The 26200-nt window shown below is 52.2% G+C and overlaps 9 protein-coding genes across 9 annotated transcripts; 6 read left to right on the forward strand and 3 right to left on the reverse strand.

Moving 5' to 3' along the window:
• Window positions 1-250: 250 nt before the first annotated feature.
• NECHADRAFT_85939 (uncharacterized protein) lies at window positions 251-1930 on the forward strand (the record flags this gene model as incomplete). Its single annotated transcript, XM_003047563.1, has 1 exon — window positions 251-1930. One exon carries the CDS (start codon window positions 251-253, stop codon window positions 1928-1930), a length of 1680 nt encoding a protein of 559 aa, XP_003047609.1.
• A 1444-nt stretch (window positions 1931-3374) lies between these two features.
• Window positions 3375-5488, forward strand: NECHADRAFT_101913 (uncharacterized protein; the record flags this gene model as incomplete). The annotated part of the gene is made up of 1 exon (XM_003047564.1): window positions 3375-5488. The coding sequence occupies one exon, from the start codon at window positions 3375-3377 to the stop codon at window positions 5457-5459; it is 2085 nt and encodes a 694-aa protein (XP_003047610.1). The 3' UTR covers window positions 5460-5488.
• Window positions 5489-8304: 2816 nt separating this feature from the next.
• On the reverse strand, window positions 8305-9204 carry NECHADRAFT_85941 (uncharacterized protein; the record flags this gene model as incomplete). The annotated part of the gene is made up of 5 exons (XM_003047738.1): window positions 8305-8357; window positions 8470-8601; window positions 8631-8709; window positions 8761-9022; window positions 9098-9204. 5 exons carry the CDS (start codon window positions 9202-9204, stop codon window positions 8305-8307), a joined length of 633 nt encoding a protein of 210 aa, XP_003047784.1.
• Window positions 9205-11080: 1876 nt separating this feature from the next.
• Window positions 11081-11886, forward strand: NECHADRAFT_85942 (uncharacterized protein; the record flags this gene model as incomplete). The annotated part of the gene is made up of 3 exons (XM_003047565.1): window positions 11081-11160; window positions 11293-11382; window positions 11712-11886. The coding sequence occupies 3 exons, from the start codon at window positions 11081-11083 to the stop codon at window positions 11884-11886; spliced, it is 345 nt and encodes a 114-aa protein (XP_003047611.1).
• A 2877-nt stretch (window positions 11887-14763) lies between these two features.
• Window positions 14764-15704, forward strand: NECHADRAFT_85943 (uncharacterized protein; the record flags this gene model as incomplete). The annotated part of the gene is made up of 3 exons (XM_003047566.1): window positions 14764-14928; window positions 15031-15354; window positions 15393-15704. 3 exons carry the CDS (start codon window positions 14764-14766, stop codon window positions 15702-15704), a joined length of 801 nt encoding a protein of 266 aa, XP_003047612.1.
• A 615-nt stretch (window positions 15705-16319) lies between these two features.
• Window positions 16320-18167, reverse strand: NECHADRAFT_50617 (uncharacterized protein; the record flags this gene model as incomplete). Its single annotated transcript, XM_003047739.1, has 2 exons — window positions 16320-16630; window positions 16685-18167. 2 exons carry the CDS (start codon window positions 18165-18167, stop codon window positions 16320-16322), a joined length of 1794 nt encoding a protein of 597 aa, XP_003047785.1.
• Window positions 18168-19708: 1541 nt separating this feature from the next.
• Window positions 19709-23436, forward strand: NECHADRAFT_21043 (uncharacterized protein; the record flags this gene model as incomplete). The annotated part of the gene is made up of 5 exons (XM_003047567.1): window positions 19709-19980; window positions 20028-20165; window positions 20538-20684; window positions 21462-22625; window positions 22974-23436. Coding segments are annotated over 5 exons (2184 nt in total), but the record flags the coding sequence as incomplete, so codon positions are not given.
• A 1258-nt stretch (window positions 23437-24694) lies between these two features.
• NECHADRAFT_85947 (uncharacterized protein) lies at window positions 24695-25404 on the forward strand (the record flags this gene model as incomplete). Its single annotated transcript, XM_003047568.1, has 3 exons — window positions 24695-24989; window positions 25043-25186; window positions 25241-25404. The coding sequence occupies 3 exons, from the start codon at window positions 24695-24697 to the stop codon at window positions 25402-25404; spliced, it is 603 nt and encodes a 200-aa protein (XP_003047614.1).
• Window positions 25405-25771: 367 nt separating this feature from the next.
• Window positions 25772-26160, reverse strand: NECHADRAFT_85948 (uncharacterized protein; the record flags this gene model as incomplete). Its single annotated transcript, XM_003047740.1, has 2 exons — window positions 25772-25836; window positions 25893-26160. The coding sequence occupies 2 exons, from the start codon at window positions 26158-26160 to the stop codon at window positions 25772-25774; spliced, it is 333 nt and encodes a 110-aa protein (XP_003047786.1).
• Window positions 26161-26200: the final 40 nt, after the last annotated feature.

Consider the following 26200-nt stretch of genomic DNA (forward strand, 5'->3'; position numbering starts at 1 on the left):
GCGACCGCCTACCGCTATCGCTGGTCCAAACAAACATAGCCAGCCCAACTTACAAACAGCCACCCAGCCCTGCCGTACCCCTTGAGGAGACAGCCTCATTCAGCATCCTCCTGAGCCTCGCCCTTCCGACGACCTTCGGATCGATGCAATAGCAGTCTACTTTCAACACACGCACATCAGCTAAATACCTTATCCTCCGGCACCAAGCAAGCTTTGGGTGCCAACACCAGATACAAATCACTTATCAATCATGTCTACACTTCCTCCTGATCCGTACAAGGCCTTGGGTGTTTCCCCTGATGCCCAGCTCCCCGAGATCCGATCTGCCCACCGAAAGCTTGTCCTCAAATGCCATCCCGACAAGGTCCAGGACCCGACTCTGAAGGCTCAGAAGCAGGACGAGTTCCAACAAGTCCAACAAGCCTACGAACTCCTCAGCGACGAAAAGCAACGACAGAAATACGATGACCAGGTCCGACTTCACGAACTCCGCGAGCAGATGCGGGCCAAGGTCGCAAACTCATCATCAAGTCGCTCCGCCCCCTCATTCAAGTACGAAATCCGTACCAACGACCGCACGTACAAGACGACTTCGCCTAGCGCCAAGTCCTTTTCGTACTCGCGCTCCTACGAGGATACTGATCTTCGCGGCGCCGATATCTTCGAGGGTGTTCGCACCGTGAGAAGGGAGGCGTCGTATCAAGGCAAGCCCTCGAGGCGTGAAGAGAGGGAACGAGACCGTGACCGCGAGATCCGGGAACGAGAGAAGGAGCGTGAGCGCGAGCGTGAACGAAGAAAGAAGGCCGAAGACTCCATTCGACGTGCTGAAAAGGAAGCCAAGGAGGCTCGACGTGCCGAGAAGAAGCAGAAGGAGAAGGAGAAGGACAAGGAGCGCAAGCGGGAGTCTGAGGAGAAGAAGCGTCACGCGAAGCCATATATCGAGACGTATGATGACGAGGAGCCTGCTCCCAAGTCGGAGAAGAAGAAGTCGAGCAAGAAGCACGACCGTGATCGCTCCGCCCATCGGGAAGAGGCGCCCCCCGCGACAGATTCAGTGCCACCCCCGCCTATGCCCTCTATACCGACGGAACAATCGTATGAGGACAAGCAATCGGAGGCTCTGAAATATATCAACGCCTCGCGACAACAAAAAAAGAACCCATATACTCGCCATATGCAGCAGCCTCCAGCAGCTCCCACTCCCCCTCCTGTCGGGTCACCTTTTGTTCCCCCGGCCACTCCGGATGATGATGTGCGCCGGTCAGCAGCGAAGCCCCGACGTGGATCCTCAGGCGAGAAGGCCTACAAGAAGAAGCCCTCGAAAGAGGTTCTCGATGACCCCGACGAGGTCGACGTCTCTCCCTCGGGTCGCCCACATGTGCAAAAGTCGGCCACCAGCACCGGCGTCTTGTCAGGCTCCCCTCCCCGACGGGCCGGCACAATGCCCAGCGAGGGGTATAGTGGTCGCCCGATTCCCAACTTGTCGCGAGCTTATACATCTACCGGATATCCCGAAGTGGATTCCCGTGGCCGAAACCGCTCTAAGATGCACCCTCAGATCATCGAGAGTGACTCCGAGGATGATTATGAGCGCCGCCGAAAAGAGCGCAAGCACCGCAGCAAGAAGCATCGGTCCCCCGAACCCCGTGGGGAGCATGTGACGCAGTATCGAGTTGATACTGCCAGCGGTCGAACGAGGCTACAAAACTCGTTCTCGCGCTCTGCTGAGCCCGAGACGGATGCATATGGGGGATATTATTCCCACTATGGGGAGCGTCCTTCGCTGTCCCGCGATGCCAGTTACGCGCACTCACCCGGCTACGCTCAGTACGACAAGTACAAGACGTCCAAGGCTTATGACTATGGCGACGTGCAGTACAGCTCGTACCCAACCTACCGCGAGGAGTATGCTCACCCGGCGGCGGCGTGAGCAGCACCATTTGTTTTCAACTACATTTCACGGCGTTTGAACGCGTGTATTCCATCATAACGGCTTTTATTACGATTCTGTCTATCGGCATTTGCATTCTTTGTTCTCTTCCTGGTTTCATACACTTACGAAACGACATGTGTCTTAACGAAATACGAAATTTACTTGCGGGTTGCACACTAGCACCTGCAAACGTGGGATGATATAAGGCGTGATGGGTTGTTGGTCATCTGCTCTGATGATTTCTTTGGCTTTTACGGTTTTGCTTTTTTGAGATTACGCTCCCGGCATCTGGATAAAGGACTGGATCACGGTACAAAGACCTGCTCGCGTGTTTGGAGACATTCATGAATATCAACATACACTATCTACAGGTTGTCGGCCCATGGGAACAGTTGATGCATCTGGTGTTGCTCGCTTTACGCACAAGGAGCGCAGATATACAGGCGGCATGCAAGGGGACGGGATCGTGTGAGGTTCCCGGTCTGAGATTTTCCTTGCTCTTTTTTTTTTCGACATTTGACGGCGTTGGGGATACCACACTCGCTTGGATGAGATTCTTTTTACTGAGTTGGAGGGAGATGGAGTCTCGACGAGCAGATAGAATGAGGCAGGCTTGCAACAGCCTGACCTGGTTATCAATGATGTCAAACCCGCTATCAAAGTCTGTTGCCTTTGTGACGTGTTGTCATTATATATAGTATAGAGACACGGAGACTGTTGCTCCGTAAATAGATTGTAAATACATGTTGCACACTAATATTGCTGTCCTTATTTCCCCTGACTTGTGATGTGTTTATCATGACGTGATATGACACTCGAATAACTTCTCTTGAGACTGAAGCATATGGAGGAGGGTTTGAGCTACTGGACGACAGTAAACTTACCCTGCCGGTAGGAGATAAGCTTAAACACACGTCCTCTCTTGGATCCAACTCCGGTCACATCTCTAGACCCGATCCATACCCAGCCTCGTCTATTTCGTAGTTGCATTTGTGGGAGTGGCTTGCAACGCCACCACAAGGCAGCCAGAGACTCAAAGAGAGAACAATACGGATAGCTGGCTGCTCACACCTCCTACGATCTTGATACCCAATAACGGATGCTTTAGAACCCAAACTTGCCTTTTCGACCAACTAGGAACCTCGGGGTTCCATAGCTGAGCCCGTCTGACCATGGAAATACCCTGTTTGTTTGCGTGGTCAAGTCTTAGGCCAGCTGAGATGGCGTTGCATGAGGCGTCTAGACCGAACGCCATCTTCCCACGCAACCAATACCGCCTCCCTCATCGTCCTCTATGCGGAAGACTGCGCCAAGGCAGAGGCGGCGCCCTGCACCATGAGCTGTCCCGGACGGCTGCGTTGCTGGAAAAAATGCACCCGCCTTCTCCTCCCGCAATCTCTCCTTTTGCATCCATGGGCCAGCAGCCTGCTGTGCTGCCGTTATGCCTCAACAAGAGTACGGGCTGGTGCCTCTCGGCTCTGAGCATCCTCCGTCTGCGAGGGGGCTGCCGTACCCTGAAGATCGAGGCACGGGGCAGGGAGAGGTGCCGTTTGACTATGATACTGCTTACACTGGTCAAGGCTGGCAGAGGGACCAACACGCATACAACACCGACTTCGACCCTGCCGATCGAAAATACGCGAGCCATGAATATGTGTCGGCTGCACATGACCAATTTGGTCCACCTAGCGGCGATACCCTGAGGAGGAACGCCAGGGAGCACGCCGAGGCGACTCGCAAGTCGCAGCTATCAAAGAGGAGATCAATGATATGGCATTTCGTCATTGACATGTTCTTGGCCGTCCCAGCCTTGGCATTTCTTCTCTATGCGGGAGCCGTCAGTCACTACGAAGGGAGACCGCTGAGGGAGAGCGGCTGGCGTACCGTCTCGACCCTGTACGACCTTGCCAAGTACGGACCTACCGTCTTCCCCATCGTGTTTGCTGCCATCGCGACAAACCTCTTGACCGCCGTTGCGGCATGGAAGCTCGAGCGCGGCATCTCTGTCCTCAGCCTTGAATACCTCCTCCGCAGCCGTACCACCTTTAGTGCCGTCACTTCACCCCTGGTCCTCAAGTCGGTCAACCTGATTACCCCCATCATAATCATCTTCTGGGCGCTCTCGCCGTTGGGAGGTCAGGCTGCGCTGCGGGTACTGGACACGGTGCCCAACGCGCACAAGCAGCCGTGGAACTGCAGTTATCTCGAGGTGCGTCCTGAGTTGCCTCCCCTCTACGGGGCCGACGGGTCGGTTGCCAACTCTACCGTCATTGCCACGTTTGCTGCCGCGCTTGCGACTCCGCCCGAGAGCAAGGAGGGTAAGCTGGACATATGGGGCAACGTCAAGATACCCATGATTGAGCCGTATCTTGGCGTCAACGTTGACAAGTGGTTCACTTTGAAGGATTCGTTTGACGTGTACTCGTCGTTGGTTGGACTGCCTGTCAAACCCCTGGAACCCTTCCACCCAGCCTTTAATTACACATTTAGAGTTAACACGTCGTACATAACTACAAGTTGCACGGCAAACAACCGCTCCATGGATCTGGACGGCTGGAGGGATTATGTTGACGAGCACCGCGACTTTTCCAATGGAAAGGGGCTCATCATCGAGACGTCGAATTCCGAAAAGTTAGGCACCAAGCCGAGACTGTTTCAAGTAACGTCGTATCAGCCGGGGAAGCTCACAAACGTCTTTTGCGAGCTGGGCACGACGTTTGTCGAGGTTGAGATTGAGTGCCACCACTCGCAGTGCGGTGCCGTGCGCATTCGGTACACTCCCGGCGCCAAGCCCAGCAACTTGACGTTTGTGGATGATTTGCAGGGCACGGCAAAGGGGAAGAGGATGGATCATGCTTTTTTGCAAGTGTTTGTTAATATGACGGAGCCGAGACGCAACGGGAGCTTTTACCTGCCGTCTCCCATGGAGTTGTACCTCTTTAGCTCCGACGAGCCGTACGCTGTCACGCCGACATGGGACAACGCATGGAATTCGGGATCGAAAAAGGATTGGGAGAGGGGGTACAAGATGTTTCCCAAGCGCTTCACGCAGTTGCTCAACACTTTTTGGATCGCCTCCCTAACGCCCCTCGGCGCGGCGCAGTACAACAAATTTGCCGCCCCGGGCGCAAAGCACGGAGCCGCGCCCGCGGGACTGACGGCATCGGGATACAAGACGAGTAACGAGCGGGTTCTCGCCGTGAATAAAGTGTGGCTGGCCATGCTATACGTTGCGTCACTGGCAATGTTTGTATCTGCTCTTGCAGCTGCTGCCTTGGGTGTGAAGAGACGAGGACCTGATATTTTGGACTATGCAACGACGTTTATACGGGATAATCCGTATTCGAGTGCATCTACGGGAGAGAACTCTATGGAGGATGGAGCGGATCGGACATATAGGCTTAGAAATGTGAGGTTATGCATAGGCGATGTCAAGCCAGATGCAGAGGAGGGATACGTAGCGTTGGCGACGGTTGACAAGGCCGTGCCGTTGGGAAAGCAGGGAAGTGATAGGCGTTACATGTGATTAATTAATTTAATTTTTTTTTTTTTTTCATGAAACGCGGCACGCGAGTTGACGTGTTTGACTTAATATGTTGAGAGTTGACGTGTATGTTGAGCGTGACGGGACTCGGCATGTTTGCAGCAACTTGTGATGGAGCCTGGCGGGAAGGTACAGAAAGGCGGTCTATCATGACCCACGAGAGAAAGAAGCGAGAGAGACGAAGCGAAGAGGGAGTTGAAGGGGGAGAGGAAGAGAAGAGAGGGCTTGAGACAGAAATTGAGGAAGAGGGAGGAGAGTGAGAAACGTCTATAAAAGACCCAAGTCCTCCCACTCCAAGTCTAACATCATCAACCATCACAACCATCACACACACACTCTCTTATATATACTCATTCACAAACACATTACCACAGACTTGGATCAATGCGTACGCAAGTGCTTCCAAGCTTTGCCCGTTCCTTGCCCTTCAACTTGACTTGTTGTTACCCCTCCCATCCCACTTGGCAGAACTCCAACTTGCAAGCTGGTCTAAGACTCATTGAACTGTCTCAGCTTTGTATGCCTGTTCATCCGACCTGTTTTCCTCGCTGAAGGTCGGCTGTCGTCTTCCTTCTTTGCTATTTTTCGGCCTCATACCGAAGCAAGAACCAGGAATCCCCACGCCACTTTCCCATCTTGGGGTCTGGCTCGAGTCTTTCACACTTCCTAAACACGAGAGAACAACCGTGATGGTAGAACCATCTGTTTTCCAGATCCACCATCCCAGTCACCGAGCATTCGGTGTTCTTTCGCCAACCCAGCGTGGCTTTCACCTTCACTCCCATGACTCTGTACCCCCAAGAGGATCTGGCTGCTCGTGTTCAGGCATGGCTAGATACCCAAGGCTATACCAATGGAGCTGTCTATCCCTTCTTAAGCACTTGGTGCCGTCTTTTGGTCCAGGGGATCAAAGCCAGCTCATCAGTTTGCGTGTTTCCTCCTCCTACGAGCAAACCGCACCCTATAAGTTTGGCCGCCGTCCTGGCTTGCTCGACAGGTCCTCAGCCATCTCTTGAACCGCGAAACAAAAGCAACTTCAATGGCATGGCAAGCGAAGATGTCATATTACAGGCAGCAAGTACGATGAACCCGCGGCCGAGACGAACATGTCGGGAGCCGAGATCAAACCCCTTCTGGGTTCCGGCTCGAGTTTGTTCTCAACACTTGGCGTGTATCCTAGTTGGTCTTGGATCCGATTCCACTCTGTAACCCAGCATCTGGGATACAGATTTCGGCTGTCGTCCGCCGGGCCTGCTTTCGTGCCAGACTCTTGCCTTTCCTTGGAGTCCGATCCCCCGAACCTGTTTCACAACAGAAGCGCGTATTGAAACGCGGAGAAGCCAGCCATGACCTTTACTCGTTGCGTGCCGTTCTTCATCCTCGCCAGTTCCTTATCCAACAGCGCAAGAGATACATACCCTCGCCTTCTGCTTTGTCTTGTTTCTCTTGGCTTCTTGGTTCGTTTGACGAATTCATCACCAAAGCCTTCCCCAGCAAACCTCCGAAGACTGGGTCTTGGACTTGCCCGCATGCAACCAACAACTTGGTCACAAGTTTTGAACGAGCCTGGACATGACAAGGCATGTCTCTGCGCGTCAAGCTTCGGCAGCCTAGAGTTGTTTTCATAACCTCTGCCTTGAGCTTCCCCAATTCGAGCCGCACGTTCCTAGTCCATTTCCCAACCAATACAACCTGGCTGTCTGGCCCTGGCTGTCTGCCCAGGCTATTCCTCATGCATCCTCAACTATCTGTACCTCTCAGGCTTGGCAGAAACCACTGCAATCATTGCCCCAACACGCCCAGCGGCAGACACGCCAGACATGCCATACGTCAAGTATGCTTCTCGTCCAGAAACTCTTGCAATGAAGCAAGATCCTGGGGCCAAACATCAACGCCGTAGAGTCGTTGCCCGTCTACACACTTTCAGTCAACACACACGAGAATCACACACAATCGTTTGCCCATCATCACGCATAATCGTTCCCCCAATTCGTTCCCCGTCCCAAAAGTACCCGGATCTGCAAGGTCCAGTGGGAGGGTTACCCAGCCGTGAGATTGGACTGCAGCTTGGAAACGAGACACGAGGCAACCTACACATACGAGCCCTGTGTCTTCATTCCATTTTGCCCATGCCAGACAAGGCAAGCATCACCACTGAAAGAGCTGTCGTCGGTCACCGTGTCCTGGACCATGGATTAAGTATCACCGTCTATGAAGCTAGGCGGAATGCTATCCTCTTTGGCTGCACACAGCTAGCACGCTCCAAGGAGTGTTTCTTTCGTCTAGCTGAGACTAGACATGTACCCGTGCCTTTCGGCTTCATGCTACAACAAAATTGTCTGGATCTTGTTTACGAAGACTACCTCGACCGGTCCTAGCACTCACCCGGTGCTGCGTCGACGCTGGACAGGGATCACAGAGCGTTTCTTCTGTCTCTTCTTGTGGTCTTCTACAATAGCGACTCCCGAGCCGTTCAACAAACATTGTGCGCCTCGTGGGTTGCTACCAATCTGGGACGCCCCTATTCAACGCGATGACTGCCACATTGATTCCGTCCGATGTTCTGGAAATGCTGCCGAGGAACACCATTTCCATGAACCGTGTTCGCATGCTATCTTTTTTCGGTTTCCTTTCAGGGGAACAAAAGAGAGTTATGCCGGTCTCCCTACACACAAACGTCCAATTCCCAAGATCCTGAGAACGCCAGACCTGAGCCAGAGGACTCCCATGTCAGATCTACACCCACCTCAGTTGTCCATCCAGGTTTGGTGTGTGGAACCTCGAAACGAGTTTGGACTGAACTCGTGACTCCTGCAGAGACTGATGTTCAAGTTGTCTTGGACTTGACACGGATGCCTTCAGAGCCGTTGTTTTGGGGCCCTGGTCAGACGTGTCATGGCCCATCAGACAGTCCCGAGCTTCTCAGGCTTCTCGGTTGTCAGTCCCAGTCCCCTAACATTACATTACATCTTGCGTCTCGTCCAGTACACACCCAAAAGAACAGACGAAGCACGATTGTCATGGCGGACAGAGATGCCAATGTGGGCAGGCATAGACACCTCGAGAAACCTGCAAGTCTCGAGGCCATCGGTGAGATCAATGCCCTTGGTTCGGTCCTCCGGAACTGGAGCCCGACAGTAGGGGTTCACTCACAGCAGAGTGCATCTACAACGACGATTTCAAGGCCCTTGTGGCTCCGGCCTGAAGGAGTTCCTGAGTGGGAATGCCTCTTCTGTTTCCGCCGATTCTTCTCAATCTGCCTATATATAATCAACCAACACACCGTATTCATGAACAGGTACTTGAACGGTACCCTGAGCTGTTTGCCACGCTGGGAGCGTGATGCAGATCGGATTCTGGCATCCCACTTGAAGACACGGAGAGAAACGATTCGTCCACGAGTTTTGGTCGTGTCTGGCAGCGGCGGTCCTTGGATCATGACAGTACCGCCAGATCTTTGGCTCCCTGCTCGGCGTATCTCCCTTGATCGCAAACATTGCGAATTCACAACAACGAGTTCTCCCAAAACGCGGAAATACTTAAACCTGGCACCCTCACACAAGAGCGCTACTTCCTAGCCCTCCATCGCTTCTCAATCGCCGGACGGGCTGTCTGATGACCTCTCGGGAGGGATATCGACGAGTTTCGTATTTCTATCGACACGCTTCTCGAGTAGGACGGCCACCCTTGAGACCCTCGAGATTGGGTTGAAGATGGAGGTTGGCATGTCTGATCCTGGCCCTTTGGGGGAGAGGACCCCGAAACACTCACAACCATCAAGAGATGGCTTCTGTCGGATGAAGTCCACCTGCTTTGTAGCTGATTGCTACCAAACATCTTTCAACTGTTTTGCCCACCCTGCGCCTGTCCATGCGATCCAGCGATCAGTTCCAACTCAAACCGCCGCATCGCCTACACTGACTGATATCTCGAATGGTATGGGATATCCAGTCGGCTCAGGTCTCGGTGTTCCCTTTTGCAACGCTGGGCTTTGACCTTCACTGAACCCATCGCCGTTATTTCCCCTCGGTCAATACCATTGAATCCCTTGGCCTCCTCAATTCTTGCTCGCACAGCAACTCAAAGTGCTCCGAGTTCTTCCGCCTTCTGCCAGAATCGTCTTGTAAGAAGAAACCTCTTCGGGTGTTCAAAGATGTCCCAGAGGGATGTGTCACAATTGGAACACCCCGAGAATGGTCCAGTCGGCTCTTTTGTGCGCCCCATCAGATGAGGCCCTCATCAACATGATGAGGATCGGCCTCCTGGCACGGAATTCACTGCCGCTTTACCAACTTTGGCGAGCAGAAAGCTCACAATCCTTGGGCTGTTTTTGCAGGCTGAGCAAGTTGGCAAGGTGGCATGGATCTCAGATGTCAACCTCACCGACTATGAGATAGCGGAGCGAACCACCCAAAGAATGGTGTTTCCTGTCGGTTGGTTTTACATTATTCGGACTGCAAGAGGAACAAGAGAAGGTTTCATGCAACCTTTTGCTCCCAGCGAACATTGCTTTCTACCTTAGCACATCCTCGGCTTTTGGCCAGCAACCCGTCGACCTCACTGTACTGGCTGTCACAACAACGGAAGAGCTAAACTAGCTGAAGGCCAGGTTCCAGCCAACGTATTATACATCGCCAAACCAGGAGATCCAGCTGACTGCGGTCCATGACATGAAGGCGGGGGATGGAGGCTCTGAAGGAGCGGAGCCTTCTCCAATGTCGAACTTTACCGAGTCAATCGGTGCTTGAAGTTTGTTGTCGAAATACTGTCGTCCTTCATCATTCCCCACACATCTGACTCTTTGTGATCCCTGGTGACAGACACTGTGGATCAATGCTGACGAGTGTCGAATACAAGTGGGAGACCATGGAGCAGGATACTGGCCCCGGGATGGTCTTCCACTCTGAACCAACCCTCACCACATACACCCATCATAAGTGTCACGACTCGACTCTTGTTCTTGAAGCTTCACCCATGTCATAGTGTCCCATCAGAAGGGCGATGTGATGGGACAGAAGGAAAGGAAGATTGAGTTGGACGTCTGGTACTTCTTGACGAAGCTGAGAGCGAACTATGTGACGACTGATGAGCGTCGTCTCTTGTTGGAGTCTGTTGCACATTCTTCAACTGGTTCACTCCACTCGTCTGCTGCAATGACCCAAAGACAAACTATCGTCTGGCCATACACGCAGAACCAGATACCAGGACGAACAGCAGGCCAGCCGCCCAGACTTTGTTTGAGCAAATGGTGGCTATGATCGTCATCTTCATCTACGACATGCTTTAGCTGGTTGTACGTAAATCTATGCCAACAGGGCTGTGTTGGCAGTCCAACGGATTGCTTCAGCCTTGAGCCCTGGTCTTCTCCTGTGTCGAGAACTACCCATATAAACCAACCTTGAAGTCAAACATCCCCCGGCTTCATCTTTTCCTAGACACCATAAGCTGGCCCGTCAGTGAGGGGGTGGATTGGTACCACGTCTACGAGGCACCCAAAATCTATCCTCGGCCGACCGAGCACCCATTTGCCCTGATTCGACGTCCCCTGACCGCCGCAGAGTACCTGACAAAGGTGGACATGATCAACGGCCCAACGACGCAATATGTCCTTTGCTCGATGGACGAAGATTGCAGCAACTGTTAAAGGACCCAGTCGAAACAAAGAGACCGACCCGATCGATGGGTACGCAGACGGGCTCTACTCGTCCCACGTCGATTCGACGACCATGAGCCAACAACCCCTCGAGAGAGAGAAGGAAATCTCAACGACAACTTGTTGAACTTTACCATGACTTTGCTACTCTATCGACTTCAGCTGTTCTCTCACTAGGACCTTCAACGTTGAGTGGCAGAAGGACTTTCGGAAGAGAAACCATTCCGCCTGCGTCCTTGAGGTCACAGAGACGTATGGCCCCCCCTTTAGTCGGGTACCATATTTATGGAGGGATTGTCAAACCTATTGACCAACCCCTCAATTCATCCCTTATGCCGACCAGTGGCTTACCCAAAGGCATGAGGCCATGGGTCATTACCATCATGGTCAATGTCTCGCCAGAATTCAACGAGAGATGACGACGACGCGTTCGAGCTATGGGACCAAGACTGCAAGCCCCTGAAAACAAGGTTGTTCGCTGTCAAGAACTCGTAGACTGGCTGCTTACCAAGGCCGTTCTGCTTCATCCAAGGCAAAGGCCAAATACGCCGTTGGACGTGTTCCACTCTATTTCCAACTAGGCTCTATCTGCTGCTGTTCGCCCTTTGCTTACCAGTACCATCTCGGCAAGGGTTGAAGCAGCCGGTCAATGCGGCCGACATGTTGGAAAATGCTCCAAAGATCGACCTCATGACTCGGGAGATTTCGCACCAATTCATCTTGGAGTTAGACGAGACTTACTGCTTTCCATCATGACTGTTTCCCGAAGCGCTGTGGCTCTTTTCTCTGCTGCTTTCCGCAAGGTTGAGACAGCAGAAGAGCTCAAAGTCGTGGCGCATCCGGCCTGTCAAAGACACCCCCTTTGATCCCCCATTGATCCCCCATTGATCACCCAGTTACTTCAAACTTTCTGCTACAAGCCTCCTAGCAGAGTCATGTTGTGCGACTTACTGCCCCCGACTGTGGACGACGTGAAAGAGAAGTTCGACTCAGCTCCGGAGGCAGATTTGCGAGATCTGAGAGATCTTCCGAAACACTTCTAGGAGACCGCGCAATGGTCTGAGCTTATCACCGTCATCAAAAAAAGTCGGGACACTCAAGGAGGAGAGCTGCCTTGGAATGCGATGCCGGTTGGTGTCGCTTATCATCCTTTTGGCGTTGCGCAGAACAGCCAACACCAGCACTTCATTTCCTTTTTTCACCAAGCCTTGTCACTGCTTCAAAGACACTCTCGCGTTTCAGAACACTGATAGTTTTGACTTGCTATCTGCCCTGTCTGCGACCATTGCAGCAAAAGTCCACGTCTCGAGAAAACTTCAAAGGCGGTCGACCAACACATCCAACAGTTTGTCACATCCAGCCACGCAGACAGCCAAGGAGCTATGCCAGCCAACTCGGCCGGTGAAGGCTCACGTCCAAGGGATCATCGAGAGCGAAAATGATGATGTTCCCCGTGTACACAGCAGAAAAGGAATGTCCTCAGCAGAGGAGGGATATCGCACTAGCCCAGAATCTCAGCAAGAGGGTAAGGAGTGCAGAGCCCAAGGTTGCAACCGCAAAGCCAAGGGTCGAAATCACAGAGCCCAAGGTCCAGAGCGGACCGATAATCCCACGACCCCTAACGGCAGATAACCTCCATCTTTGAGACGCTCACAGACGCCCAAAGTATGCCAATGTTGTCAGTCGGCCAGTGTAACACAACTACGCCCTGAAGAATTAGTCACCATTCACCAGGCCTGGCCTTTGAATCAGTCTTCCCCGGGTAGAGCGCGAATGGATGATGAGTCCAGATTTACACCTTCAACTTTTTGTCCTCGTAGCATCTTCAAACGAAAGTCTACTGCCACTTGCCGAGGCCAAGATGCAACACAGGAGTCTGAAGCTCAAACACTTGATCGAGTTTCAACATCTTGGCCAACAGGCGTTCCCAAGGGAACAACTTTCGGCCTCAGAGGTATGAACTCAGGGTTGTGACGCTGTGATCACGATCCAGACCGACCCGAATGTTCGGCGACTACCAAGCTACCCTCGTTTACCCCATGGAGCTCCTCAGTCTCATCTCAATGAACCCGGGGATCAACTCATTGGCGACTCATGTGGGTGTCCCAAACTGAGCCATCCTCCGAAAAGGATTGTACATGTTGCCTGCTGGGATGAGGCACATCCTACCTGACCCTACGAAGGGGTGGTTTGCCATACTCGTGGCAAGCGTGGGCGACATCGCATACCAGGGCCCATACTGAGATCAGCTCAGCTATCTCGACCTGTACACTTTTGAGAAGCTCTTTCTCGATTATGTCTCGGTCTTAACAACATACTTTGCTTCCAGCATCTTTCAACGCCACTCTGACAGAGTGACATACAGCGCACAGCATCTCCCAGGCTTCTTCCAGGGAATCCCAACCTGCACTCAGTGTTTGGTCTTGACCATCTAATCCCCTACATTGCTGCGCTCTACCTTGGATGGATTCTGCTCAAGGGTTTTGGAGTGCAAGGCATTCAGTGTACACTCGATAGACGACTGTTCATATCGCAAGATTACGATCATGTCTATCTCTCCATTGCCGAGTTTGATGATGAGTATGTACAGTATGTCAGAGGTTCTGTCGATGAACCCAAGGACGGCGAGCCCAAGGGCGGCACCAGATGGCTACCATTTTTCGGAACACCACAAAAACCGAAAAGATGAGGCCTTCCTGGTCTATGGGGATCCGAACCTATGATCGAGGGCTTCTCCTCCTCGCACACATGTAAAGCTCTTGCTAGGGCTAGGGTCAGGGCAGATAGCCTCTTTGACACGCTCACAGACGAGAAGAGGTGGCTTCAGTCAGATGAAGTCTACTTTCTTTATAGCGTTAATGCCGCAAAAGAAACATTCTCGCCTGTCAAACTGCTTGAAGCGCAGGGTCTTCTTGATGTGGCCGATACAGAGGAAATAACAGCGTAAAACCCCAAGGCGAGCCAGATGCGCAACATATTATCCGAGGGCACTAAACTTGTCTTCATTTGCCCATTCTCGTCACATTGGACAGTTTCCACTGGGTATCTTGTTCGGAAACTCCTGGAAAGCGCTTGAGTCGTGCCCAGAAACGAGCAAGGTGCGCGAGGCGGTTGGGCGTTCCCAGAGAGGGAGCCGCCAATACATCAATGATGTGACACACCGCTTGGTGAAGCCAAAGTTTCTCAAGGCTCAGCGTGGGAAGGTGATGGCGCGATTCACCAACTTGCACTATTTGTACCTTTTACTAGATCCTTTTCGCCCTCATCCGACGCGGCTCCAAGACGGACACAGGGGCAACCTACCATGGGGACTGGGATGACCCAAGCATTGTCAGACTCTTGCCTGCTAGCTATAAAGAGCCTTTTCAGGACTCTTTTCTCGCAACCCCTCTCAGAAGGCGCTCGGGTCGTGTCCCGATGTTCAGTGAGGCCAGCGAGGCGGGTGAGGAAACATCGACTTGGGAAGATACCGAGACCTGCTCATAGCTGGGAGTAAACCACAAGGCCCGGCAAGGCCAAAACCACAGACGGAGGCTCACCAAAGAAGAACCTTGACGGCCCGGCGGCGTTGGTTGTTATCTACAATGCCAGAGTCAAAGCACCAAACATCTCGTTGAACCTTCAACATGCAACATGCACATTGGACGTCAAAATGGCGCATCTCCTAGAATCAATCGCAGCCAAGACGACCTACCCCAGACATCTGAGGAGCCCCACGTTTCGGACTATGATGAAGTCGTGTATATTCACCAGGCGGTGGTGAATATGCCCTGGGCCGAGGCCACCGGCGGCGTGACGGTGACCTGGCGCCACTGGGATTGAGTGACTCGAATGCTCCCAATTTCTCCATTCGCACGCTCTCTTCTTGATTTGCGAACACCTTCTTCCCCATCAGCGAAGAGAACATCGATGACGAATCGGCCAACACCCATTACCAACACCCATTATCTGGGCGCCATCACATTTACGGCATTCCCCCTCTGGGGAATCACCCTCTGTAAGACGATCCAAGTGAACTCGGGGTCCTCATGGTCGTCATTCCGACTCCAACGACTAACTTCCGAGTTCGGGTCAACCATGCTTGCGGATACATGTTCACGCGGGGAGATGGCGAGCAATCTATGCGGCTCTCCTTTGGGCATCCGACAGCGTCATCCACCCTCCACTGCCGAATGGAGAATAGGCGTGAAGATGAGAGTCGAGGCCGATGTGCGCCTCGCGACGGTTAGACGGAGGACACCAGACAACACTGAGTAGTCTAGTCCAGGAGTTACAGCTCAGTCAGGGGGCTGCATGAGACAGAGACAGAGAGTGACTTGTCGCAGATCAACCAGATGGCGGAGGAACTCAACGCACAGAGTCCCCACAAGTCACTGCTCATGGACAGAACCACGCCGCGAAAGAAGGCCATGTCCCCCTATGTACACAACAACTTCTCCGACGAGCAAGCAAGCAGCCAGCGCAACAAGTTGGTCTCGTTTTCGAGTCCCCAAGATCGAGACTGCGAACCAACAAGCACACTTGGATCACCGAAGGCGAAGTCGGCGCAGCGCCTGAACACTTCAGCACCTTAGCCAAGTCACTTGATCAAGTATGGAATGGTCTTGGGTGGTTGCCCCCCGAAGTTTGCGGAACATGCTCTTGTTGACAATGCTCCACAACCGCAAGATGATCGATATAAGAGGGGACAGTACAAGATGGGAAAGAAATATCTCGAGGAGATCGAGGAACAGCGACATGACTTTGAGTGATAGAAGAACGGGTTGCCGAAACAAGGTCGGTTGTCGATATCATATGGGCAAGGACTCGAGCAGGGCTCTAGCCCGCCATTCTCCAAAAGAGAGCATTAGCCACAACAGCAAAAGACATAGTTCAAACTAAAGAAACATAGTCTAGATAGATATTTAATGGACTTGATATAAACCTCGACTAAGCTGCGCAAAATTGTAGTGACACTTGACCCTCCATTCTCTTCAAAACATCAATCCTCTTTCAGTAACTGACTTATCCCCCAGACCCATCACCTCTTCTTACGCATTGTGCGTACACGCTCGTGTAAAGATTCTAGATACAGCCGTTATATACACCCTCTAACCCCCCCCTGGTAAAGAACCTCATCGTGGTAGGCGTTATACATGAATCGATTCACTTTTGCCGTTGGCAAAGAACCATACACTATCGATACTTAGTCAGTCACCGCCTCTAGGCCACCAAGCAAAGAACTCACATTCCGTGAATCTATCCTCCAAGCCGTCCTGGAAAACTTCCTCTATGTCCCTGTCTACGGGACCTCCACCGGTCAGGAAAAGGAACCGGCAATACTTCAAATACATCCAGAACCTGTGACACGGCAGGTTCATGTACTCTTCCGTAAGCAGCAGACGATTCCGATGTCGGATGGTCTCATCAACTCCCTGGCTCCAAACGTCAATCTTGATGCGCAACTTGAGCATGAGCTCGGACTGGGTTGTGTCGTAGAACACAGTCCTCCAGGTCCCACCTACAGTTCCAGTTTTAGTGTCGCCCGGCCAGTAGACTGTGAAGGGCGCCTCACCTAATTTTTCGTATGGCTTCATGACTTTTGGAAACGGAGCCTGGTAAGCTTCTGGGCCGAGTATCATACCGTACAAGGCTCGTCTAGACTCGATATTCCGATCCTGGAGACTCTTCATACCACGTACCGGTGTAGCCGGCAGCTGCATGTACACAAGCCTCTTGTCCCATCCCATCGTCTTCATGAAAGCCTCTAGGTTGCTGAGGTACTTGAGGCGATCCTGATCGATCTCTCCCTGAAAAATCTTGCCGGCGGTGCAATCGTCAGCCAGCCACCAGCCCAGTGTCTTTAAAAATGCGTCTTGCGATCCGAAAGCAATTCTAGAGCAGGAGTAGCAGTTGTCCAGTAGAACACCATTGATCATCTGAACATGCCGTGTCTCGAGCGGGAAGAACTTGAAGAAGAATCTATCGTCCTTGCAATATTGTCCACTCCAACCGGGCTTGGGCACACACTCCCCGTTGATAACGTCGATGTTGCTATTCCTAGCCTTTGTAACGGGCAGATCTTGCAGCATGGATTCTGTCCCAGGACCACACAAGATGTCATAGATCTCCTTTCGCATAAGCTTGCGCCATTCCCGCACAACCGGATTCTTGTCCTCCTCCGGCACTGGCAGGCAGATGGAGCGAAGGACAATGATCAGACGCGGAGAGAGAGGCGCAAACTCGTGGAAGCTGGCATGTCCTGAGCACGCCCGTTCCCCGGTATCCACATCCTCCATGAACATGTTGGGGCCCTCAAAAATGTTGTAACAGTTGTCAGAGAGGATAAACTCCTCATCCGGGTTGGCCGGAGTGCATATGGCCATATAGAAGGAGTCGATATGCGAGATGAGCCAACCCGCATCGGCATAAAACATTCGGCTCCAGATAGTCGTCTCCCATGTCGAGTCCGTGCCCAGATCAAGCTCCATGATGGTCTCGAGGTTATGGAACCAGACATCGAGTGGTGTCTTGAATCCACGCATTTCCATGTAGTCCTGAAGTAGCTTCTTGTCGGGTCTATCGTAGTTCTCTAGATCACTGTGATAGAAGCGTCGGTGAAAGTCTGAGCCGCGATACTTGAGCAAGAAGAAGAACTTGCGCAGGAGATTTCGCTCGGTCCGCGACAGCCATACATCTGGCTGCCCCTTTCCATAGGCCGTAGTGATCCTGCGAAAGATCTTGCTAGCCTCAAACTCCATCTTTCCAAGCATCTCCTCAATGCGGCGATGCTTCTTGTCTGGCGAAGTTGTCATGTATTCGTACATGTCCAGCTGCCCAAACACGCGGGCCACTGGCGTCTCCTTCAGTGTGTAGGGCTCGGCCGTGAGGCAAAGGTTGCTGACGACGGGATCGCCTGGGTACTTGCCCTTCTCGTGCTTGTGTTTCTTGCATTTCTTGGAAGAACCTTTGGCTTGTGGACAAACAAATGGATGTGAGTAGTTCCTGAGGAGGAATTGGGGGATGAAGTGCTGGTATTCTTTGTTGGCGGACGACATTTTGCAACTATAAGTGATTCAACTCATGTAGATGATGAAAGATCCAAGTTCTGAAGCCCAGAGAAATATTTCGAAGAGAAAGGCGTTCATCTTTTACCATCTTGGACGGAATTGCAGCAGAAACCGACTGATCAGGCTCTGGGAGGCCGACCACCAGTGGCGTTGAGCCAACTCATGAGACCATATGCAAAGCGCTTCTGGATGTGCCAATCACGACCTGAGTTGAAGAATGTTGCAGATCTCCTCTTGGCAGTGGCCCCCAAGTCTTTCGTTGCCGGCCTCTTTGAGAATGGATAAATGCCTTGGCCTGTCGCACGAAGTATTCACGACTTTTCTTCTTCTTCTTCATCAAACAATAATCACAACCTTCCAACACCCACATTCCTTTTTTCCTTTGTCTTTCATTCTTGTATTACTCTACAATTCCTTCTCTACTCTATTCTTCTCAGTCTTTACTTAATTAATCCAGGGCCTGATCCCGCTCGCCCACCCGTCTGCGAGCGGGATCAGACCCTCCCCACCACCTCTCACCCCTAACACCACCGGAGGCAGCTCCAGCCTTCGACATCATCCCCGCGATCTCATTCGTGCATGATGATGATAGGGTGAGAGGTGGGTGCCCCCACGAATGAGAGTGCGAGGAGTTCGAAGGCTGGAGCTGTCTCCGGTGGTGTTAGCAACTTATAACAATAACCATATAGCATACACCACCGAAACCCCTTTCTCTACCGCCGGCGGTACGAGTTTGGGGCGTTACTTTGAGAGTTTGCTCTTCCAGAGCCACCGTAAGTCTCTGAACGAAGATGGCCAGTGTTTGTCTAATACAGGTTTGCAAACAGGCCGTCGAGTGTCGAACTACTTCAGGGTGTTTGCAGGCCGGTGACTTGGTACAGTTTCTTTGTTTCCTACTCGGTTGTTGCACAAAATCATCAGCGACGGGTGCCTTGCAGGAAATCGATGAATTGGCCTAGGTCCACGGAGTGCAGATGCCCTGAGCTACAAGATCAGCCAGCCGTGAGCAAAGATGAGCAACCATGGATTGTTCGCCGCCGGTCCCTCCATTTCTGGTAACCATACAATCATCAATCCTATCTTGTGAAGGCTGCAAGATATCTGACTTTAGCATACAGTCAGAATGTCCGACCTAGATAAGTCGGAAAAAGGTCCCAAATCTTGGAGGGACCAACTAGTCGAAACAACAAAGCTTCCAACTCACAACTCACAACTAAACAAACACTACAAAGCTCGACGAGGCTTCTCGTCCTCAACGCAAACTCAGGATGGACGATCCCGAGGCAGACTACTACGAGTCGCTCCTCAACGACGCACTCAACGGACTTGAGTTTGAAGTCATGGTGGAGAGACTACTAGACACAAACAGCGACGTGAATGACGCAGAATCCGCCGACACACAGCTGGGAAACTATATTCCAGATGAAACCGACAAGTTGAACGCCCTTTATCCTGATCTAGACCCGCAGCTGTTCAACTGTACCACTCAACTCCCGATCACAGACATTGACTGTACACCACACCACCAGACCTGGCATCCAGACACGATGCCCACACCAACCGAATATTCGCCAAGTGCTACGCTAAACTCTTCGAGCGTCACCGACCAGTCGCCCGGCTTCTCCTCAGCGTACACCACTTCGCCACTATCAACAAACTGCAGCCCGCGAGAGCAATTGCTCCCGCCGACCCTTGGTCCGACAACAAAACCAACACCTACCGACGCTTCTCCACCCAAGAAGAAGCGTCAACAAAGACGACGGACCAAGGCAAACCCCGGCAACCGCGCCTGTGATAAAAAGTAGGACGCCTCGGTGTCTCCTAAAGCCTTGCTAACAACCCACACAGGAAGAGAGATCGAAAGAACAACAAGAACGTTCAGTGCATGTTCTGTCCCAAAATGGTCTCAGATAACCGAGACAGGACAAGACACCACAGGGCGAAGCATCGTGAGGAGGCTGCCAAGATAGGGGTTGATATGAGAAGGTTTCCTTGCAAGTATTGTTCAGAGGATTTTGCCAGAGTCGATCATGCGAAGCGACATATGGACACCCAGCATGGGGTGAAATGATTTCTAGGGGCATTGGAGTCCCGTTCTATCTTTACCTTGTTTTGTTTCTTTCCTTTGTATCTAGGTAATAAAGTGTGTTTTATCATGATACTGGTGAGACTCAATTGTGAATTGAGAGCAAGCAGTGTGTTCAAAGGGGGTCGAGGCAGACACAAAGCAAGGACAAGGCAACCAGCCATTCAACACAAACAAGATCTCTTTCCCGGTAAACAAAAAGAGGGAAGGATCACGAGTGCATAGCAAACAGACTCGTGAGGTCTCTCGCAGGATGCAGGATAGGCAAAAAGAATCTCCGGTACAGGGAATCGAACCCTGGGCTCCGCGGTGCTATTCCCTCAGGTTATGAGAGCGCGAAATGTTAGCCACTACACCATACCGGATAGTGTGCTTGTTGCTGAAAGAGGTTCCCAGACTTGGTACTATGATCGCAGGGGGTCAGACTTAGACAGAAGACATGCCCTTCTCATGACATGCAGAGTCATTTACACTATCGATACCCTTGATTGTCTTCTTTTCTCATGATTGATTTAGAATTATTCCTCGTTTTATTCACAGGTGGTCCCTTTACTACGGCGTTTGATAACCCGATGTTGTTAGTGACAGTACCCAAGTTACCCGGCAACGCGAGGTGCATATCAAGTCACTACTCTCCTCTGCTTCACACAACGACGAAACTCAGCAATAGCTCATGTCTAGGTGAACTATTGTGCCTGCATTTTTTGAATTTGTTTGGTTCTGCTCTTTGCCCTCCGTTTGCACTCGAGCCCTGATTTCGCACAATTTGGATGTGACTGCTGAGGGGAAGTGAACTTGATCAAGCACCACGAACATCTCACTCCGACCTCGCTCCTGATCACGGACCACAACCTCACGCACCGCTGCCCGAGGAGTAGAGCCTAATCATCACTCACACTGCTGTCGTCGCTCATAGGTATGCACCTTTCTTTGTTCCTACTGCTTTCCCCGGCTCACCAAACTCCAGGCTCCAGACAGGCAGCTCAGAGTTCACCACCGAGACTCTCACTCACCTACCCACCACCTGCTCGCCTCTCGACTATGTCTTCAACAGAGGAGGTCACGGATCCGCCTGAAGGCTACTTTGTAGCTGAATGCCCGAACCTTGCAGAGATCAACACCCTCTCCTGCCCCTACATCGGCTGCGACGGCTTCGTGTTCCACTCCGCCGAAGAATGCTAGAAGCATCAGAAGAGATGGCACGAAGGCCAGTATGCCTGCGGTCAGTGCAAGGCCGTCTTTGCGTCCGCTCCTCCCCTCGAAAGACACGGTCGTGACAGTGGGCATGCAATCGAGTGGTATTGCGACGATGAGGAGTGTGAAATGGCTGGGACGCCTTTCGAGACCTACAGGATTTACCTTGAGCACTTTCGTCTGTCGCCAGCTCATCAGGACGATGCTGAATCTGAAGAAATCATCGATGCCCTAGGAAACACGGATGTTGTCGTGCCGAGCCAAGACCAACAGGACGACAACTCTCCTTCTCAGCTCGTCACCTCCGACATCTTTGCTTGCCGCGAGCCCTGCTGTCAGCGATATGGCTTCAACTTCCGATGCATATCCGAATACAATCGACACGCCAATGTTTCCTACCACATGTCAGCCGCTAAGCTCAACCAGGCCCTTGTCGACAGTATGCAACCTGGCCCAGCCCTGGCTGCCGAGCAAGAAGCCATACGAAACCTCAGATGCAACGCCCCTGGCTGCCTCTCGTACGAAGGCACGTTCTCAGGCTTCCAAGGCTTCTTTAGCCACATAACTGGGGCGGAGCACCGCCAGGCTTGGACAGTGGTCTCTGGAACCTGTTTCCTCGACGAGCATGAAAGCCCAACTCTCCCTGGGATAGTCTTTGATGCAGGAGGAGCAAGTGGGGAATGCGCGAACAAGAATTGCCCAAAGTACGGGACGTTTTTCAACTCTTTCTGGAAGCTGAAGCAACATGCTCACTCCTTCGCACATGCCACGACCGAAGAGGACATGGACTCTACAGATGAGTCTTCTCAAGAAGTATGGGTGAGCTCCGATTTGGAGGGCATCGAGGTCACCAAGAACAAGGCATTTTGGAGATGCGCTCAGAGAGGCTGCAGAATGTTTGGCAATGTTTACAACCACAGAAGTAACGCCAGATTACACACCACCTCGTTCTCGCATACTAGCGCCGAAGCGTTTCTAGGAGAAGTGTGGGTGAGCTCCGAGTTTGAGGGCATGGAAGTCAAGGGGATGGAATTCAAGGGCATGACACTATGGAAGTGCGTTAAGAGAGGCTGTAGAAGATACGGCAGCACCATGGCTCCATCCGGCAAGGCCAGGAAGCACGCCAACTCGGTCTCGCATACTACGGCCGATCCAGACGTGCCAATGTCACCCGAAATCCCTATGACTCCCTTCGCACACGCCACAGCTGCAGACGACATGGCCTCTTCGGACGAGTCCCATGAAGAAGTGCCATGGGTGAGCTCCGAGTTTGAGGGTATGGAAGTCAAGGGCATGGCATTTTGGAAGTGTGTCAAAAGAGGCTGCAGAAAATACGGCCAGACCATGACTCCATCCAACGACACCAGGAAGCACGCCAACTCGGTCTCGCATACTACAGCCGACCCAGACGTGCCGATGTCACCCGAAACCCCTACGACTCCATTCGCACACGCCACAGCTGCAGACGACATGGCCTCTTCGGACGAGTCCCATGAAGAAGTGCCATGGGTGAGCTCCGAGTTTGAGGGTATGGAAGTCAAGGGCATGGCATTTTGGAAGTGTGTCAAAAGAGGCTGCAGAAAATACGGCCAGACCATGACTCCATCCAACGACACCAGGAAGCACGCCAACTCGGTCTCGCATACTACAGCCGACCCAGACGTGCCGATGTCACCCGAAACCCCTACGACTCCATTCGCAACACCCAAGAGAGCACCAGAGGCCGCCTTTATGACTCCGATGAACCTCGATACCCCAGTTCCTGACACTCCATTGAGCCCTTCCGCTGGTCGAGGATCAAGCGCAGCCATGACGTTGGTGACTCCAACAAAGACTCCTACCTCGCTTCGAATGCCACCCTCCCGGGCCACGATCAAGCTCCGCAGAAGCTCCAACACATCATCCCAAGTCAAAAGACGTCAAGACGATCTTGAGCGCCGCAACCAGGAACTTGAAGATCGGGTCAAGCGACTGGAGGAGCAACTCGCGAGAGTCCTCAGCACTGGTAGCACACAGGAGGCGAAAAATGGAGGTGTTCACGAGCAAGCAAATGCTGATGAGGGAGGGAACAACAAGGTTGAGTATCTGTATCAATTTGTGCGTTCTTCTTTCCGACCCACTTGAGAGAGAGAAGATGCCGAGAGAGATCTGGACGGTAATGGATTGAACATGGTAGAATGTTTGAGTTTATGGAGACTGTACGAGTTGAGATGTGAACAAGGAACGATCAGAGGAGGAACACATTTGCTTTTCATGATAGCTGTCTAGGAACCAGGTTGATGTTTAGAAATTGTAACTATGTATTTGTGTAAACCGTGGTGGCCTAATGTTCAATGAAGCGCATTCGCAACTGAGACTTCAATGCCATAGCAGTGCTGAGCCGGGATCTCCTTGCATGGATTGATTTGCAGTCAATATTAAAAACACTGGGAATCACTTGGGGCCATGAATCGAATAGACCGTTTTCCCCCTGTCTGCCCACCGGCCCGTGAACGACCCTGTTGTCACTCAGGCCACATGACCTACCGTTCCTGCACGGCCCCCGGGTTCGCATCAGGATTGAGCTGGGATGATATGCCGGATTTCTCCACGTGGATGCCATGAGCAAGTTTAAACGGCCGTACAAACGCGAACGTATACTTACCCCTTTCGTCTATACCGTCTCGCCAGTGTCAACTTCATCCAGATACCGATAAGAGCAGTTCAACACTGCACGTAGATGCCCTCACAACTTAGAGAACCGTTTGTCAAATGCAATTCGGCTTCAGATCCGTTTCCTCTAATTCGAAAAGGCTGCATCATTTGGGGATATTTGAACTGCCATTCGATCTGGAGTGTCAAGACCGAAAAGGGAGAATGGCCGCAAACACCGTTTCCCTCGAGAGATGCCCTCGAGGCATTGACTCCATTCCCAACATGGAAAGAGAACCATTAAGACATTCCCTTTCGTTTGACATAGCAATTGTTCTGTATCATCCCCCTCTCTTCGAAAGTAAACGGTATCCCCAAACGATGGAGTGTGTAATACACCAAGAAGGGATGAATGGCATCAATGAAGATGGGATCACATAAATACTTTTTCCAACTTGAAGTCTTCGTGATCCCTTCTTCTCTCCTCTTCACCCTTTCCTACACTCGAGATCCCACAAATCTTCTCGAGCACTCTCCTTCACCTTCTCGGAACAACACTCCCTTCAACTATCAGACCCTACGATCCTACGAACTTCGATTCATCATGCCCGGTCTTCTCGGAACTCCCACTTTCGCGAAGATGTCCGTCGACGCCGTTGGGCGTCTTTGGCGACGTCTGAAGGACAAGAAGCAGGGTTCCAAGCAGGTCCTTGAACAGATTGTTGAGGAGGCTCTTGAGCAGGGCCCTACGGAGAGCCACGAGCAGGGCATTGAACAGGAGCAGCATACTTTCTACTCGGACAGTCTTGATACAATCGGGTACTCCTCCGTCAGTGACCCTGACACTCTTGCTTGTGTCGAGTTCGTTCAGGGATGGGTCAATGGCACTACTGGCACTTGTAAGTACCACCAATCATCAAGTTGGAGGACATTGAGCTGACAATTGTAACAGATGACTTCTTTGGTGCTTGGCGTCACCCCTCGGAGCCCTCTTCCATCGGTAAGTATCACTGGCTGTCGGAACAGCACGAGACAACTGACAGCCAGGAAGCTTCCTTTGATGACGAGGCCGATCTCTTCCGTAGCGTCAGCTATCGTAAGTGTTCAGTCTCACCAAGGTCGAGTGTACGCAATGCTAACATTGGCACAGGCTCCGATCTCGTCGAGCCTGCTGAGCACGTCGAGCCTGCTGAGCTCGCCGAGCCTGTTGTGCCCGTTGTGCCCATCGCACCCGTCAAGCCCGCCAAGCGCGGCATCAAGAACGCTTTCAAGAGCGTTAAGGCTGTCTTCAAGCAGCGCAACTCCTCCGATTAGACAAGATACAAGAACAACGTGTGGAAGGTAGAAGGGGATTCAGACACATGATTGAGAAAGGTTCATCGGGTTTCATTGCTTTGGCTGGGGATTCTATCACTGGTTTTCCCCCAAAGATGGCATTGTGCACCTGACACTGAGTCGTTGGTGTCTCTCCCACCATCTTTTTTCTTCATGTCCTAGTCCATGTCCGTCCAGGTCTTTTTCGTGGCTCGGCGTCGCCTGTTTATACGTTGTTCGTCATGTCGGTTTCGTTTAGAGGAAATCATCTGAGAAGGGAGTGGTATCAAAGATGGAGGATAGAGACGCAGTCGCGGAATAAACATCTCTGTCGTAACTTGTTCGCTCGTCGTGGCATGGCATTCGTTCACTGAATATCTCCCATGACAACCTCCTCGACCTTGTCTCCTCCCTCATTTTCCACAGGCGCATCTACAAAACCAAGGTCAGTCATCCACACCATGCAAACATTCCCAACACAAACTTACCCTTCATCTCAGCCTCTCCCTCGGCCTCTTGCTTCCTCTTCAAAGCATACCCCATCTTCTTCTCCAACTTGCGCGCCCTCTTGCCGCTGACCTTGGCCCTAGGTCCGCTCGTGGGGAGAAGTCCAGCCCTCGCGCCTCGTGTCGCATCCGCCTTTGCGATCTTGTCCTTGGGGGCGAGGGAACGCTTGCGCCGCTCCTTCTTGGCCTTGGAGGCGCGCGCAGCGAGGCGGTTCTTGGAGGGGCCGTTGGGGTTCTTGACGGACGGCATTTTGGTGGTCTTGACGGGGGTCAATGTCGAAGGAATTAGG

Source organism: Fusarium vanettenii (genome assembly GCF_000151355.1).
Source record: "Fusarium vanettenii 77-13-4 chromosome 10 genomic scaffold NECHAsca_14_chr10_3_0, whole genome shotgun sequence".
Lineage (NCBI taxonomy): Eukaryota > Fungi > Ascomycota > Sordariomycetes > Hypocreales > Nectriaceae > Fusarium > Fusarium vanettenii.